The sequence below is a fragment of the Ambystoma mexicanum genome, chromosome 6p (genome assembly GCF_040938575.1).
Source record: "Ambystoma mexicanum isolate Mex_15411 chromosome 6p, UKY_AmexF1_1, whole genome shotgun sequence".
Lineage (NCBI taxonomy): Eukaryota > Metazoa > Chordata > Amphibia > Caudata > Ambystomatidae > Ambystoma > Ambystoma mexicanum.
The window spans coordinates 76,868,044-76,883,425 of NC_090935.1; the positions used below are offsets into that span (position 1 = coordinate 76,868,044).

The 15,382-nt window shown below is 46.2% G+C and overlaps 1 protein-coding gene across 1 annotated transcript in view; it reads right to left on the reverse strand.

Moving 5' to 3' along the window:
- Positions 1–3,009: 3,009 nt before the first annotated feature.
- LOC138510674 (vomeronasal type-2 receptor 26-like) overlaps positions 3,010–15,382 on the reverse strand; it is a 59,385-nt gene continuing 47,012 nt past the window's right edge. The window contains exon 3 of the mRNA XM_069626454.1: positions 3,010–3,944. Coding sequence (XP_069482555.1) covers positions 3,040–3,944 — 905 coding nt within the window. The 3' untranslated portion in view covers positions 3,010–3,039. The remainder of the gene's footprint in view (positions 3,945–15,382) is intronic.

The window sequence follows — 15,382 nt, forward strand, 5'->3', positions numbered from 1 at the left end:
CTGGAGTCCCCAACCTACCTCGCTGAGAGGTTCAGCATCTCAGGAGGCCTACGATCTACCAGAAGCAAGGACATGTGCAAACGTGAACTTCGCTGATGCAGGAAACTCCAAAAGGCAGGCTTTCTCTATTTACACCCTCAAATTCTGGAACCCCGCCCAGTCTCAACCACGCGCATCTACATTTCAAAAAGGCACTCATGCGCATCCTCTTCAAGGAATGGCTCCTCCTTAACACCTAGGTCCAAACGTCCTCCACTCCCCACTTAACCGAGATTGGGAAATTGATTACCCCATGTTTCCTCCCCTGTTCTTGTAGAACTGTCTCAGCCAAATGACCTGTGAAACAATATAAATGGGCCAATCAGGGAGAGGGGTGTCCTCTTTAATGAATATATGGTCTCTTTAACAAATATTGACCAATAATCCAATTAATTCAACCAAATAAAATCAGAATTGTTGTGTCATACACATGTTATACACATATAAAAAGCATATAAAAAACAGTACACATTATACAAAGAAAAAACGTTTTGATTTTTGTAGTTTTAAATATCAATATTGTGTGTTCAAAAATGAAAATCAATATATTCTGAATACACAATTTCAAAGACCAGGCTCACCTATCACAATGCACTACCATTCATTCTCTCTCATTCTGCATTCCATTCATGCTCTCTCTCTTCTCAGTCTAACCCTTTATGGTTAGATATGACCAATATAATGTTATAGTTCTACTGGGTTCAGATCTCTTGCTCAGTAAACCCATCTGTGTAGGGATTCCAAGTGTCTACACGTGTTTCGGTTGTTCTAAAAACCACTCATAGGGTCTTCTCAGTGTAGCAACCTTCTTCAGGACAAATTGACAGCACAAGTTCTGTATGCTGTCTGTTCTAGTAGGGTAAACCCAGGTCTCTGCACTTATTACTGGGTGCAGATAATTCAGATGTTGGCGTCAGTCCATTTTATTCAATGGGTCCTTGTTCCCCACGAAACCGCAACTTGGGACGGTGTGCCTGTGTTCTTGGCACTGTCCTCTTTTCGACAGGTCTGCAAATGGTGTTTCAGATTCAGCCAAATGCAACTAAGTCTGATCATGCTTAGTCCTCAAAGTCACGCCCGATCCTCTCGTGGCTAACTATTCTCACGTCGTCACATCTGTGTAAGTCGTCAGCCAAATGACCTCCCTTTCCCGCCTCTCCCATTGTCAAATCACCAGTTCCTTAGATTTAACCTTGCAATCTGCTTCCTTCACATGTACTTCTCCCCTATGACGTGTAAAGCATTCTTGCATCCCAAAGCTATGTCTGCTCTCAATAAATACCAAAATAATAATAATAATAGTAATTGCTCCTCTCAACCCTATCATCTGCCTCAGCTACCCTTGCACTCATCTTGTAACCTCTGGGTGCAATCCCTTTTTACAGCACTCAGTTGCTTTCTGTCTGGCTTTGCTGTTTATAAATGCCATGCACACATACATGGATACATCAATCTGCACATCTTCTTCACAAGCCACATAGCTGTGGTCACCAATGCACCCAACCTTCACCCCGACTTCCTATGCAAGATAAGCCACATCTTTGGCCCATAAAACACAGTTCAAGCACATATTCTTTCCAAACCGGACTACAGAAGTGTCCTCAAAACTAGACTACCCAATAACTCCCATGCCCTCTCCAAGTTATACATAACACAGAATCAAGACACATTATAAATCTCCCAAAACATACATATATCACACTAACTCACTCCCAGTCAGATCCACTGTTTCACAAAACTCCAAATAATCGGGCAATAAGACCCTTACTGGCAAGCAATTACTGCATGCGGTAATGCCCCCATGGGCCCATAGTTACAATGAAGGCCCCAGGGGTATTACCTTATACGGTAATGGTCCGCCGGTGAGGGGCTTATTACTATTAGTACCCCGGCCCGTTAGACCGGGGTACTAATGGTGTTTTTTTCTGCTATGAGATGCGTTGCGTCTAACAGCCGAAAAAAATGTAAAAAAATGGCTGCCACGGACTGGAAAACATAGTCCGTTTTCTCTTTCCGTGGCGGTCATAGTAAACAAGAAAATGGCCACCATGGAAGGGGAGAAGGGACTACATTTAGTCCCTTCACCCTTTCCATGGTGGCCTTAAAAAAAGAAAGCAACGAGCGAACACTGGCGTGAGGGATTGCACAAGAGCGTGTGCAGGCTTATCATCTGGTAAGGCTCACAAACACACCAATCGGTGCATTTGTTACATTAACAATAACCCGTGGCAGGTACCTTTTACCTTTAAAGACCCTTATAACATCTAAGCAGACTTCTGCCACAAGATCAATTCATGTGCATCACCCACACAACCACTAGTCAAGCCAGCACAAATGTGTGCCCTGCATATACCACACAGCAAGGTGATTTGCGCACAAAAACAGGTCTTCACCCATCATGCACCCGGAGAGGAATGCCCACTCACTCCACATCTGCACCACCTCTTCCCTTTGTACACACTCAAACATACCTCTTCCCCCATTTAATCCAGCTAAATATCCTCTACCACTATCATTTTGTCTATCCTGAACTTCGTATCCTGCTATAAAGATGTGTAATTTCCTTTCTCCTCCAACCATCAAAGTTTGTAAAGAACTCCAAGATGCTCTGGTTAGGGCTTGCACTGTATAAACGTTTAAATAAATAAAAAACAGGTGTTCCATTTGGTATTGCAAGTTCACGTTCAAGAACTTTCAAGAACAACATTCTCATTTGAAACCCCCAAAGTCTTCTCATTAAAGTGTGGCGAGCAGGCCTGCATTGTATAAATCTCAGGAGTGGTGAAAGTGCTTCTTCCTTGCAAACATTTGCTGAACCTCAATGTTCCTCCCACTTTTATACTTAAGGTTAATTTACTCTTCTCAAACTGGTCCAATCTAATCAATTTTCCTCATCCCAAATCCCCAGTTAAGTGACACTAGGGAACCTCTCAGTTTTTAGACAGATACATTTTACCTCTAGGCACTACAAAAATATCATCACAATATAATTTTCGGTCACTACCAGTTACTCTTCGAATTTCCATATTCTTTGGTGTTTATATCTGGTCTGATCAGAATGATGTAACATTTGGGTATGAATATACAGCCCAGCAGCCCAGCACTGGAAGCCAAGATGGCAAAGATCTCCACTGCCACCATGTACCTGCCCTTAGTGCTGAGATAGGCTGGGATGAAAGATAGCCAGACACTGCAGAACACCAGCATGCTGAATGTAATGAGCTTGGCCTCATTGAATCTGTCAGGGAGGTTCCTGGCTAGGAAAGCCACCATGAAACTGCCAAAGGCTAGCAGTCCCATGTAACCAATCACAGCATAGAAGGCAGTGCTAGAGCCCTCGGCACACTGCAGGATCATCTTCCCAGTTTCAGACTGCATGTCAGTGTAAGGGTGAGGTGGTGATGTCATCAGCCAACAGAGACAAATGAGTACTTCCCCCAGAGTGCACACGAGGACCATAGAACCAGACACCCGGGATCCCAGCCATCTGCTCAATCTGCTCCCAGGCCTGGTGGCATTAAAGGCAATGACAACAGTTATGGTCTTAGCTAATACACAAGAAACAGCCACAGTGAAGATAATCCCAAATGCAATCTGTTGGATCAGACATGTCAATTTTGCAGGACGTCCAATGAATAAGAGGGAACAGAGAAATGTCAACATCAGGGAGATGAGCAATGTGTAGCTGAGATCCCTGTTATTAGCCTTCACTATCGGCGTGTCCCGGTATCGGAGAAATATTCCCAGCAGTCCAGCTGTTATTATAGACAAGACAACAGCTACAGAGGCCAAGCCCATGCCCAGGCTATCATAGTAGGAGAGGTAAACAGCGATCTTCTGAATGCAGCCATCCTTCCTGGTGTTGGACAACTGGTCCACAGGGCATATCATGCAGTTTGCCATGTCTGCAAATACAAAATAAAGATCTGTTTACAGGAGTCAGGGTTTAACTGTATCTGACATTGCTGGCTCTGTTTTCATTACAATACAGGTGCACAAGTGATCCTGTCAGATAGCTCAGTGTGTTACACATTCAGTGCAAAGATCGTTGAATGAACCGAAGAGTACATTTAGTAGTTACTACTATTAAAGGAAGGCAGCATTGAAACACACACTATTATTACTCCTTATATTGTGTCTGCCCAACCTGGAAGTGAGGAGGCATTACAGGTGTGCATGTAGCAGCACATTTAAGAAGTAAAGAGGTCCCCCTCACAATATGAGTTCATGTATACTTCAGTGTTATAGAATTATCATTTTCCATGAACAATTATGCATTTATTTATTGTTGCTGTTTTTTGAGGCACCACGCACAGCTTTACAGCTATTTCCTAGAGCCAGGTTTTAGAGGAATGGAAGTGGAGGGAAGAATAGGTGAAATAAAGATGATAAAGGGAGAGAAATAATACTTGCACAGCTGTCTGTGTTAAAGAGCTGTCTGTGTGGTCTGTGTTGGTGGCAGCCTTTTTATTGACTAGAGGGTTTCCCTTCCCAATATCCCTGTGCAAATGCAGTAGGAGGCCCAAAGTCCAGACTTTGTTACTAAGAATGAGTGAGATTTGGCTGTGGCCTTACATGGCAACAGCCATTGCCTCCCTCAGAGAGGGAGGATTTCAGTAGCCTGTATTGGATATCACTTGTTTGTGAATAGTACTTGTATTTTCAAGTCCCTACACTGACCCAACATGAAGAGGCAAAGGTGCTGGGACCCCTCAAACGTGTCCCTTTCAAATGCCATGTTTATCCCGTTCACTTTGCTGAATCCTAGAACAACGAGTCACTCCCACCTCCGGAGTACCCGTGTTCTTGCTCCCGACTTTGATACCCGAACTTGGCCCGACTAGTGCCAGATGACCTCTACTGTCTTGTGCTTTCCCTTACTTAAAGGAGGGCCTAAAGGTTGTGTCCATCTCTATCTGTCTCTCTCCAGGACTACCTAAGGGACCTCAAGACTCTCCTATTCCCTGTAAAATATCCTGTCCACAGATAGTCTTCACTCACCACAACGCCCCTCTATCCTCTCACACCAATCCCCTCCTTACTACTAATCTGTATCCATCTCTCTCCATGCTTCTCCCCTGATCTGACTGGCCTCTCCCACTGCTACTTCCATCCTCCAACTTGACTCTCCCCAACTCTGCCATACTGTTCTCCCCAATCTCGCCACTTTCTTTATGCCTTACTCTCTGTTGGGGATAAGGGGGTACTGGAGAAGGAAGATTGATGCAAAGGTAATGGGGATCAGGGTCAAGGAAGAGGGCTGCAGGGATACATGGGATTCTGGATGAGGAAGGGGAAGGCTGGTGTTAGGCAGAATTATATGCAGTACCCTTTGGGAACACAACACACAATTAAGACTACAAGTGATAGTACAAATTCACCTTTGGCACAAGCCTGTACTACACAGTTAAAGTGGTAGCAGTGGCTGAGCAGCCAGACTTATCTCAAGAGTAAGTGAGCAGTATCAAATAGTTAACCAAAGGACAGCAATTACTATGATTCAGGCAAACACTGACTCAAGGTTTTCATGTAAAAGAATATACATTAATTTTACTCTTAGTTGTATAACATTTCACTATTCTAAGCAGTTTAAAAATCACAATCTTAATACACCACACAACTCCCAATACGTTCCAGACAAGTTAAGCTCACAAAATGAAGTGGGAGCAAAATGGCATTCCAGCAATTTAAAAGGGAGGGAAAGACAGAATTAATAGAAATTGAACCACACCAACAGGTAGGTACTCAGGGCAATTGAGCAAGAGGAACTACAGTGACAGAATCAGGTAAAAAAAGGCTTAGGGCCAAAGTCAATAGGACAAAAGTCTTTAGCTCAAGATCACACGGTTCAGGGTAGTTCACGGTAAAGTTCACGGATTTTGGACGGGGTTGGTTGGCAGTCCAAAGAGAAGAGAAGGACAAGCCCTCGGATAGATTTCAAACACTTTCACTGGGGTTGAACGAAACAAACTGGATTTGCACAGTACCTTAAAACGGAGAAGAAGCTGTAACTGAGGCGGACGTTCCTGGTAGTTCCTGCAGGCTCACGGTTCCTGAAGCGACTATCGGACTGACAAGAAGTAGGAAGACTGGAGGGTCCTGTGCTACCCAGGGAAGAAACCAGCAGCAGAGCGAAACAACGAAAAAAAGGTGCGCTCCTATAAAACGAAGCAGGTTCCGGCCTTCCTGGTTATCCGGCCCACTGTAGCTCTGTACAGCAAATTCGACCAGAGGAGGGGTCCTGGCTTGCAGTTTGGGCAAACTGGTTCGTCCCACCAGCTCAAGGGTAGAAGTTTCCTGGTTGATCTTCTCTGGTGTCGGATTCTGAAGATTCAAACCTGCAGCAGGGCTTCACTGGGTGGTTCAGTCATTGTAGAGGCCCTCTTCCATCAGCTCCTGGTTGATTCTTTCGTTCCAGTGGCGACTCTGCCTTTTCAGTCCCAGAGACCCGCTTTTTATGCAGTTTTCCACCATTCACTGTAACGCTCACCTGATTCCCACGGAGGCGCCGACCTGTTCTGGACTGCCATGACCTCTTCTAAGGTGATGCGCAGGACTCAGAAGACGGACTGGACCGGACCCCCAAACCTCGCCTGTCTGGCCCGTAGAAGAATCCTTCTGTAGATGGAAAAGGGGATTAACTGTCTGCTGGATAATGTTTTGGATTTCCCCCCTTCCCCCTCTCAAACTCCTCAAACCCCCTCCGCGATTCCCTGTAGAGTCTCACCTTAGAGTCTGAAAGGACGAGCTCTCCATCCTGCTTCCGATGCAGGGGCGCGTTGATTTCCAGTTACTTCACTGGATCTCGGGTTTGGTGAGTATTCAACTCCGCTTGACTTTTCCGATATGAGGCCGTAAGTATTCAGCTGCAAAAGTTCAAGCCTTAATTGTCTGTTGTCCTTTTCTCTATTTCAGATGTAGGATGAAGAATCCGCGTAGAGGAATGGATTCGTCGAAGGTAAACTCTGGTGAGTCTTTTTGATGGATGGTTCCCTTAGTGATCTTGCTTTCACCCACTAATGCGTGTGTCTTTTTCCCCTTAGGGGCTGGTGTACGGAAGTGCCAAAGAAGCGGCGCCGACCCGAGGTGAGGAAAGATTGTCCCAACGATAATCAGGTAAGTCTTAAGGTGGAAGAATCAGGCCTTCCTTGATCTGTTCCTTTGCTCACCTTTGTTTTGTCTCTTTTTCCCCTTAGGCGCTGAAAGGCGATGGGTGGTGCCAATGGTCACTGAAGAGCCTGAGGGCGCCTCGTGAAGGTGAGTGGAATGCGGCGCTGCAGCGAGCGATGCAATGCGCTTCTAAAAATAATGTCTTTTCTCAGGATCGTCGGAGTGATGGTTCCGGACTCCGGATTGAGGTAGGTAAAGTTCAATTATTCACCTTTCTCTCCTTTCCTTCCTTTTCAGGTGTTCCAGGTTGCAGGCAGGCGTGGCTGGAGCCAGGATGCAGGAGCAGACACGGTGAGCATCAAGCTGCTAGATGCAGAACAACGCAAAGCGTGAGCTGCTGTCTGGGCGTTGTTTAAATAGCCCCCAAAGTAGTTCCAGGTAATTATTCTTCCTCAGCCACGCCCGAGTGGTAAAATAGTCCCATAGGTAAAATAGTCCCTTTCAGACCTCAAGGAGGTCTGGATCCGGCAGCATGGTCTGCATCAGGTAAGTCCATCCAAGCACTCCCATAATGAGCCTGGCGCCTATGGTGCCAGGACTGATTCCTTCTATGAGCCTGGCGCCAAAGGCGCCAGGACAATGTCCAAAGAGCCCCTATAAGGGGTTGCTGGGTCCCTCCCTGGGGACATGATGTCTGCTTTCAGGGACGCTGGGCCTGAACTGGCTTCCCGGGAGTAGGTATCATGACAGCACTCGCCCCCAAGGCCCCTCCCAAGATTGTTCCCTCCGGGGGTTTTGGTTTGTTTGGGAAGATCCGGTGGAATTTCTTAATTAATCGAGGTGCATGTACATGGTCACTGGGTTCCCACGACCTCTCCTGAGGCCCGTATCCCTTCCAATCGATTAGATAGAAAAGTTTTGACCTTAACATCTTTGAATCTAAAATGTTCTTCACCTCGAATTCAGGTTCTCCATCTATTTGAATGGGTTCTGGAGGCTTGATTAGTCTGGTTCCAGGTTGCACTGGTTTCAAAAGTGACACATGAAAAACAGGGCGAATTCGCATGTTAGCTGGTAAATCAAGTTTAACGGCCGCTGGATTGATTATGGCCGTAATGGAGTAAGGCCCCAGATATTTTGGATTAAAAGTTCAAGGTCCCTTGAGCGATAAGTGCCTGGTAGCCAGCCATACTTGGTCCCCAATCTGGTACTGAGGTGCTTCAATCCGATGCAGGTCAGCATTCTTCTTGTATTTTCTCTTGGCTTGTTGTAAATGTGTAGTTGCTTCTTTGAAGGCTTGGGTAATTGTAGAATGCAGATGGTCCACTGCGGGCATTCCGAGGCCTTGAGGCGAGTCGAGGTCTGAGGTTCGAGGGTGATGCCCATATAAAGTATAACTTTGCCCAGTTCCAGAATGTACCGAATTATTATATGCATATTTTGCTATCCAAAGAATGTCTTTCCAGTTACTTTCAGATTGCTGCAACATACACCGTAAATATTGCTCAAGGGTCTGATTCGTCCTCTCTGTTTGACCATCGGTCTGAGGGTGGTGACTAATCTATAATCTTACATCGATTTGTGCTAATTGACAACATCTACGCCAAAAGTGGGAAATTAATTGGCTTCCCCGGTCTGAGATTAGCACAGACGGGAATCCATGTAAACGAACAATATTTTCAAGGAATTCTTTGGCTAGAACTGAAGCTGAAGGTAAACCTTTCAATGGAATGAAGTGGGCCATTTCGGAAAATAAATCCACAATAACAAGAATAGTGTTATATCCTGAACAAGGAGGTAAGTCCGTAATAAAATCCAATGACAGGGTGTGCCAAGGTGCTGGCGGAATGCCTAAAGGTTGAAGGAGACCGGTTGGTCTTTTCTTTTGGCCTTTATTTTGGGCGCAAACACCACAGGACATCACAAATGATTTAACATCTTTTCGCCAAGAAGGCCACCAGAATTGTCGTTTCACCTTTTCTTCCGTCTTGGCAATACCGGGGTGCCCCTCTATTAGTGTATCATGATAACGAGAAATAACGAGCTCTTGTAATTCCTTGTGTGGCAGAAATAAGCGCCCTTGGAAATAAGGTAAATCATTATTTATAGTAAAGTCAGATCCCTTTTGTACCCAATCCTGTAAGTCTGTAGGGTCCAGGAGTTGTTTAACTCTAGCTTGAATGTCTTCAAGCGTTTGTAAAGAAGTCATGCCCAAAATTCTCTGTTCGGGAATTATCGGTACAGGTTCTGAGTTATTATCTGTTTCTCCCATTCCTATTCGGGATAGAGCGTCCGCTTTGCCATTCTTACAGCCAGGATGGTAGGTGATTACAAAATCGAATTCCGCAAAAAACAAAGCCCAACGGAGCTGTCGAGATGGCTGAGCCTTGGCGGTCTTTAAATACTGTAAGTTCCGGTGGTCGGTGATCACTGTGATGGTATGTCTAGCGCCAAGTAGATAATGCCGCCAGGCTTTAAAGGCGGATTTAATGGCTAACAGTTCTTTGTCAGTGATTGCGTAGTTAACCTCGGGTGCAGAGAATTTTCTGGACCAAAATGCAACAGGATGCAGTTGGTTAGTTTTGGGATCTCTTTGACACAGGACAGCTCCCATGGCTAGGCTGGATGCATCAGTTTTGACGACATAAGGGAGATCTGAGCGCGGGTGCTTCAATACAGGTGCAGAGGTAAATTTAGCTTTTAGTTCCTAAAAGACCTGCTCGGCATCTTCAGACCATTCGAAACGTTTATTTTTCCTTAAGAGCGCAGTGATGGGTTGAACCACACGAGAAAATTCCGGGATAAACCTGCGATAAAAATTGGCAAAGCCAAGCATGCTTTGAACACCTTTCACGGAGCTAGGCGATGGCCATTTGAGGATAGCATCCACTTTTCGTGAGTCCATGCGGACTCCTTTAGGTGTCAGGATGAAACCAAGAAACTCGACTTCCGTGACATGGAAAACACATTTTTCAGGTTTAGCAAATAGTTTGTGTTGGCGCAATTTCTCGAGAACTGCCCTGACATGTTTTCTATGATCAGATTCCGAAGAGGAGTACACAAGAATGTCATCGATATATACGACAACACAAACGTTGATGAGTTCCCGAAAGACATCGTTCATGAAGTATTGGAAGGCAGCCGGTGCATTGCACAATCCGAAAGGCATCACCTGGTACTCGAATAGCCCATTTTTGGTGTGGAAGGCAGTTTTCCATTCATCGCCTTCCTTTATTCGCACCAGATGGTAGGCCCCGCGGAGATCTAACTTGGTGTATATGCAGGCATCCTTCACCTGGTCAAGGAGTTCAGGGATCAGAGGCAAAGGGTATTGGTTTTTAACAGTTATCTGGTTCAATGCGCGGTAGTCAATACAAGTTCTGAGGTCGCCTTCTTTTTTAGGCACGAAGAATAAAGCCGAGGATGCAGGAGACTTAGACGGGCGAATAAAACCATTGGCTAGATACTGATCTAGATATTGTCGTAAATGAAGATTCTCGGGTTCGGTAAGGGCATAGATCCTGCTGCAAGGGGGTTGTGCACCGGGCAATAGATCGATCTGGCAATCGTACGACCTGTGAGGCGGTAGAGTGTTGGCCTGTTCCTTTTGGAAGACGTCTTGAAATTCTTGGTATTCTGGCGGTATTTGCAAAATGACAGGGGTTACTGTAGCTAGGCCAATATTTGGATTTCTTGGATAACAGGTTTGTGCACAATCTGGAAAGGTTATCCTCTTTGCTCGCCAGTCAATTCGAGGATTATGTGTTTCCAATCAAGGGATTCCTAGAATTACTTGAAATAGCCGAGCCTTGATTACATGAAACACAATTGCCTCCCGATGTCCGCCTTGACCCAACAATGTCACTTCAGTAGTGGAGTGTGTTACCGGCCCAGAGGCGATTTTGGTTCCATCCACTGTAGTGATGACATCCTTACTGGTTTTAGGGCAAAGAGGGAGGTTGATCCTGGAAGCCAATTCACGATCCACATAGTTTCCTATAGCCCCACTATCGATGTATGCCTTAATGGCATGTAACCGCCCAGGCTGCTTCGGATTTACGAGGACCATTGGCATGATGAAATGCGAGGTCAGAGAGTTAGTTTTTAAGCTTGTCGGGCGTGGTCGTTTTCCCGACTCAGATTCCATCAGGTTCTTATCAGCGACTCCTACCGCCTTCTTAGACGGTTTTATAGGGCAGTCTCGTAAAAAGTGTCCAAAAGCCCCACAATAAAGGCATAATTGCATTTGCCATCTTCGTTCACACTCTTTTTTGAGTTAAAGGTCCTTTAACCCCTCCAATTTGCATAGGTTCAGTAACATCGGCACCCTTGGGGTAAACATGGGTTTTGACCAAAACCCGGGTCTCAAACGTGGACCGATCTGCCTTTCTGTTTTGAAGCCTGTGATCTAATTGGATCACCAAGTCTATATATTCAGAGCAGTCTTGGGGTGGATTTACGACCTGGGACAGGACATCCTTAAGTTCTCCACGTAGACCTCGATGGAATAACGTGATTCTTTTATCCTCCGGCCATCCAGTCTCCACAATTAACCTATTGAAGGTCGCGATATAGTCTAAGAGGTCCTGGTTACCCTGTCGTAGGGATAGAAGCTCGTTGTCCAGGGCCTGTCCCTGAGAATGCCACGCAAAAAGTCTTTCCATGCTTGTCTGGAAGGCTTGAAAGTTCCGAAGAATAGGGTCATCTTGAGTAACCAGTGGAACTGACCAAACCGCAGCACAGCCACTGAGATATGATAGTACAAAAGCGACCTTGGTTTGGTCGTTAGGGTAGGCCCCAGGTCTGCAGAGGAAGTGCAATCGGCATTGATTCATGAATACGGCGAACCTTTTGGGGTCCCCGGCAAAACGTTCCGGTGGGGCCAGTGGCATATTTCCAGGTAGATTATTTTGCACGGGGTTATTTGAAACCACTGGGGCGGAATTTCCCCCAGAACCTGGTAAAGGAGTTTGACCAGCCTGACCTTGTAATAGCTGTCTGGCAAGATCATCAGTTCGTTCTTTAGATACAATTAACTCTCTCCTGAGGGCATTCGTCTCCTGGCGAGCGGAATGAACTTCAGCCCGTAATTCCCCCAATAGCTGGGCCAGCTGGTCTGTCTCGGAAGTCTCCATAGCGCCCGGGTGGGAAATTGTAGGTAGGTTTCGCGTTCTGTAACTCTCACCTGATTCCCACGGAGGCGCCGACCTGTTCTGGACTGCTATGACCTCTTCTAAGGTGATGCGCAGGACTCGGAAGACGGACTGGACCGGACCCCCAAACCTCACCTGTCTGGCCCGTAGAAGAATCCTTCTGTAGATGGAAAAGGGGATTAACTGTCTGCTGGATAATGTGTCAGATTCCCCCCCTTTCCCCTCTCACACTCCTCGAACCCCCTCCGCGATTCCCTGTAGAGTCTCATTTAGAGTCTGAAAGGACAAGCTCTCCATCCTGCTTCCGATGCAGGGGCGCGTTGATTTCCAGTTGCTTCACTGGATCTCGGGTTTGGTGAGTATTCAACTCTGCTTGATTTTTCTGATATGAGGCTGTAAGTATTCAGCTGCAAAAGTTCAAGCCTTAATTGTCCGTTGTCCTTTTCTCTATTTCAGATGTAGGATGAAGAATCCGCGTAGAGGAATGGATTCGCCGAAGGAAAACTCTGGTGAGTCTTTTTGATGGATGGTTCCCTTAGCGATCTTGCTTTCACCCACTAATGCGTGTGTCTTTTTCCCCTTAGGGCCCAGGGTACGGAAGTGCCAAAGAAGCTGCGCCGACCCGAGGTGAGGAAAGATTGTCCCAACGATAATCAGGTAAGTCTTAAGCTGGAAGAATCAGGCCTTCCTCGATCTGTTCCTTCGCTCACCTTTGTTGTGTCTCTTTTTCCCCTTAGGGGTTGGGGTACGGCAGTGCCAAAGAACCGGCGCCGACCCGAGGTGTGGAAAGATTGTCCCAACAAAAATCAGGTAAGTCTTGAGGTGGAAGAATCAGGCCTTCCTCAATCTGTTCCTTCGCTCACCTTTGTTTTGTCTCTTTTTCTCCTTAGGCGCTGAAAGGCGATGGATGGTGCCAATGGTTGCTGAAGAGCCCGAGGGCGCCTCGTGAAGGTGATTGGAACACGGCGCTGCAGCGAGCGATGCGATGCGCTTCTAAAAATAATGTCTTTTCTCAGGGTCGTCGGAGTGATGGTTCCGGACTCCGGATGGAGGTAGGTAAAGTTCAATTATTCACCTTTCTCTCCTTTCCTTCCTTTTCAGGTGTTCCAGGTTGCAGGCGGGCGTGGCTGGAGCCAGGATGCAGGAGCAGACACAGTGAGCGTGCAGCTGCTAGATGCAGAACAACGCGAAGCGTGAGCTGCTGTCTGGGCGTGGTTTAAATAGCCCCCAAAGTAGTTCCAGGTAAGTATTCTTCCTCAGCCACGCCCGAGTAGTAAAATAGTCCCATAGGTAAAATAGTCCCATAGGTAAAATAGTCCCTTTCAGACCTCCAGGAGGTCTGGATCCGGCAGCATGGTCTGCATCAGGTAAGTCCATCCAAGCACTCCCATAATGAGCCTGGCGCCTATGGTACCAGGACTGATGCCTTCTATGAGCCTGGCGCCAAAGGCGCCAGGACAATGTCCAAAGAGGTTGCTGGGTCCCTCCCTGGGAACATGATGTCTGCTTTCGGGGACGCTGGGCCTGAACTGGCTTCCCGGGAGTAGGCATCATGACATTCACACAGCCTGGCTGTCAATCACACAGCAGGGTGGCTGTCCTGGTGGGGACAGACACCCAGCCAATCAAGCAGGAGTGCGACTTGGGTTACCAAGGGAACTCATGGCAGGGATCCTAAAACCCCTCCATCACATCCTGCCCACCCAGACTTTCAGGTGCCTTCAGGAGGGCTTCTGTGTAGAAGCCTGCGAAAAGACGGCAAACAAAGGTACCAAACCTGGTTTGGCGCTCAGAGTAAAACACGACAAAGACATTTTCAAAAAGAAATGGTGAATGAACCCAGCCGGAACTGTATAAAAACGTATATGGTCTAGCAGTTTAAGTTTGAGGCTACTAAGATAGCCTAAAACAATACCAAGGTTATTTAAGATAACCGCGGTACAAAAATTAGGGTAGTTACCACTGCCACCAGCCAAGTCTTGATGAAAAGGGAGTGAAACAGTGCTCCAAGAGAAACAGACAAAAAGGGATAAGTATTAACCCTTTCCAATACTCCATGTAAGATGGGGTGTACTGGGTCTGTGGTTTAAAGAGACTAAATAAAGTTAATGGCAACTTTACCTGTTTCTGGGATTCAGTAATCAGTCCCAGAAAATGGAGTCTAAATTGGGAAGTCTAAAAGACAACCTTGTGTCACTGCACTGAAGGAGCTGTGTAACAAACTATAAAAAGATGATGCCTGTGGAGTAGGTGAGGCTCCACAATCTATGAAAACATACAAATTTAAAACACACACAGCAAAACACATGTAAGAGTGGGAAAAATGGCTCACACTCTTACCAGGTGAAAAAAATAAATCCTAGAAATCCAGCAAAGCTGCTGAGGGACTCAGTAGGTAAGGGAAATTAGCCATTCTGGAGAATTATTCCTAACAGCTGGGGTAAGGCAACAGATTACTAATGAGTTACAGGATGTGGAAGACGGAGGTGGGCATAATAGGGTTCTGGAATAAGGACGAGTGAGCAGAGGTGATGCAGCAGATTACTAATGGAATACTGGGACAAAGAAGGGGGCAGGAAATTGAAGATTGAGTTGGGGTAATGGCATAGTGAGACTATGGTGGTGCAGAGAAATGGTTACTGGGACGACTGAGGCATGGTAATGTGGTACTGGGAGGAGGATGAGTGAGGTGGGGATAATGGGGTAATTGAAGAGGAAGAGTGAGGCAGGGATAACTGGGTATTGGGATGAGGACATGCAACATACAGTTTAATGGGTTTTAGGGATGAGAAAGATGGAAGTAAGTCAAAATGGGGAACTTGTTCATGAAAGAATGATTTGGTGTAGTGAGGGACAGGGACAAGGAAGGAGGAGGCGGTACTCAGATTACTCATGGGTTAACAGAACAAGCAACAGGGGAGAATGCTAACACAATGGATTACCAAGGAGATACTGGGATGAAGAAGAGTGAAGTGGGGGAAAAGCAAGGATTACTAATGTGTACAAAGAGGAGGAAGAGGGAGGCATGGGTAATGGAATGGATTACACATGAGGTAGGAGGATGAGGAAGAAAGAGGCAG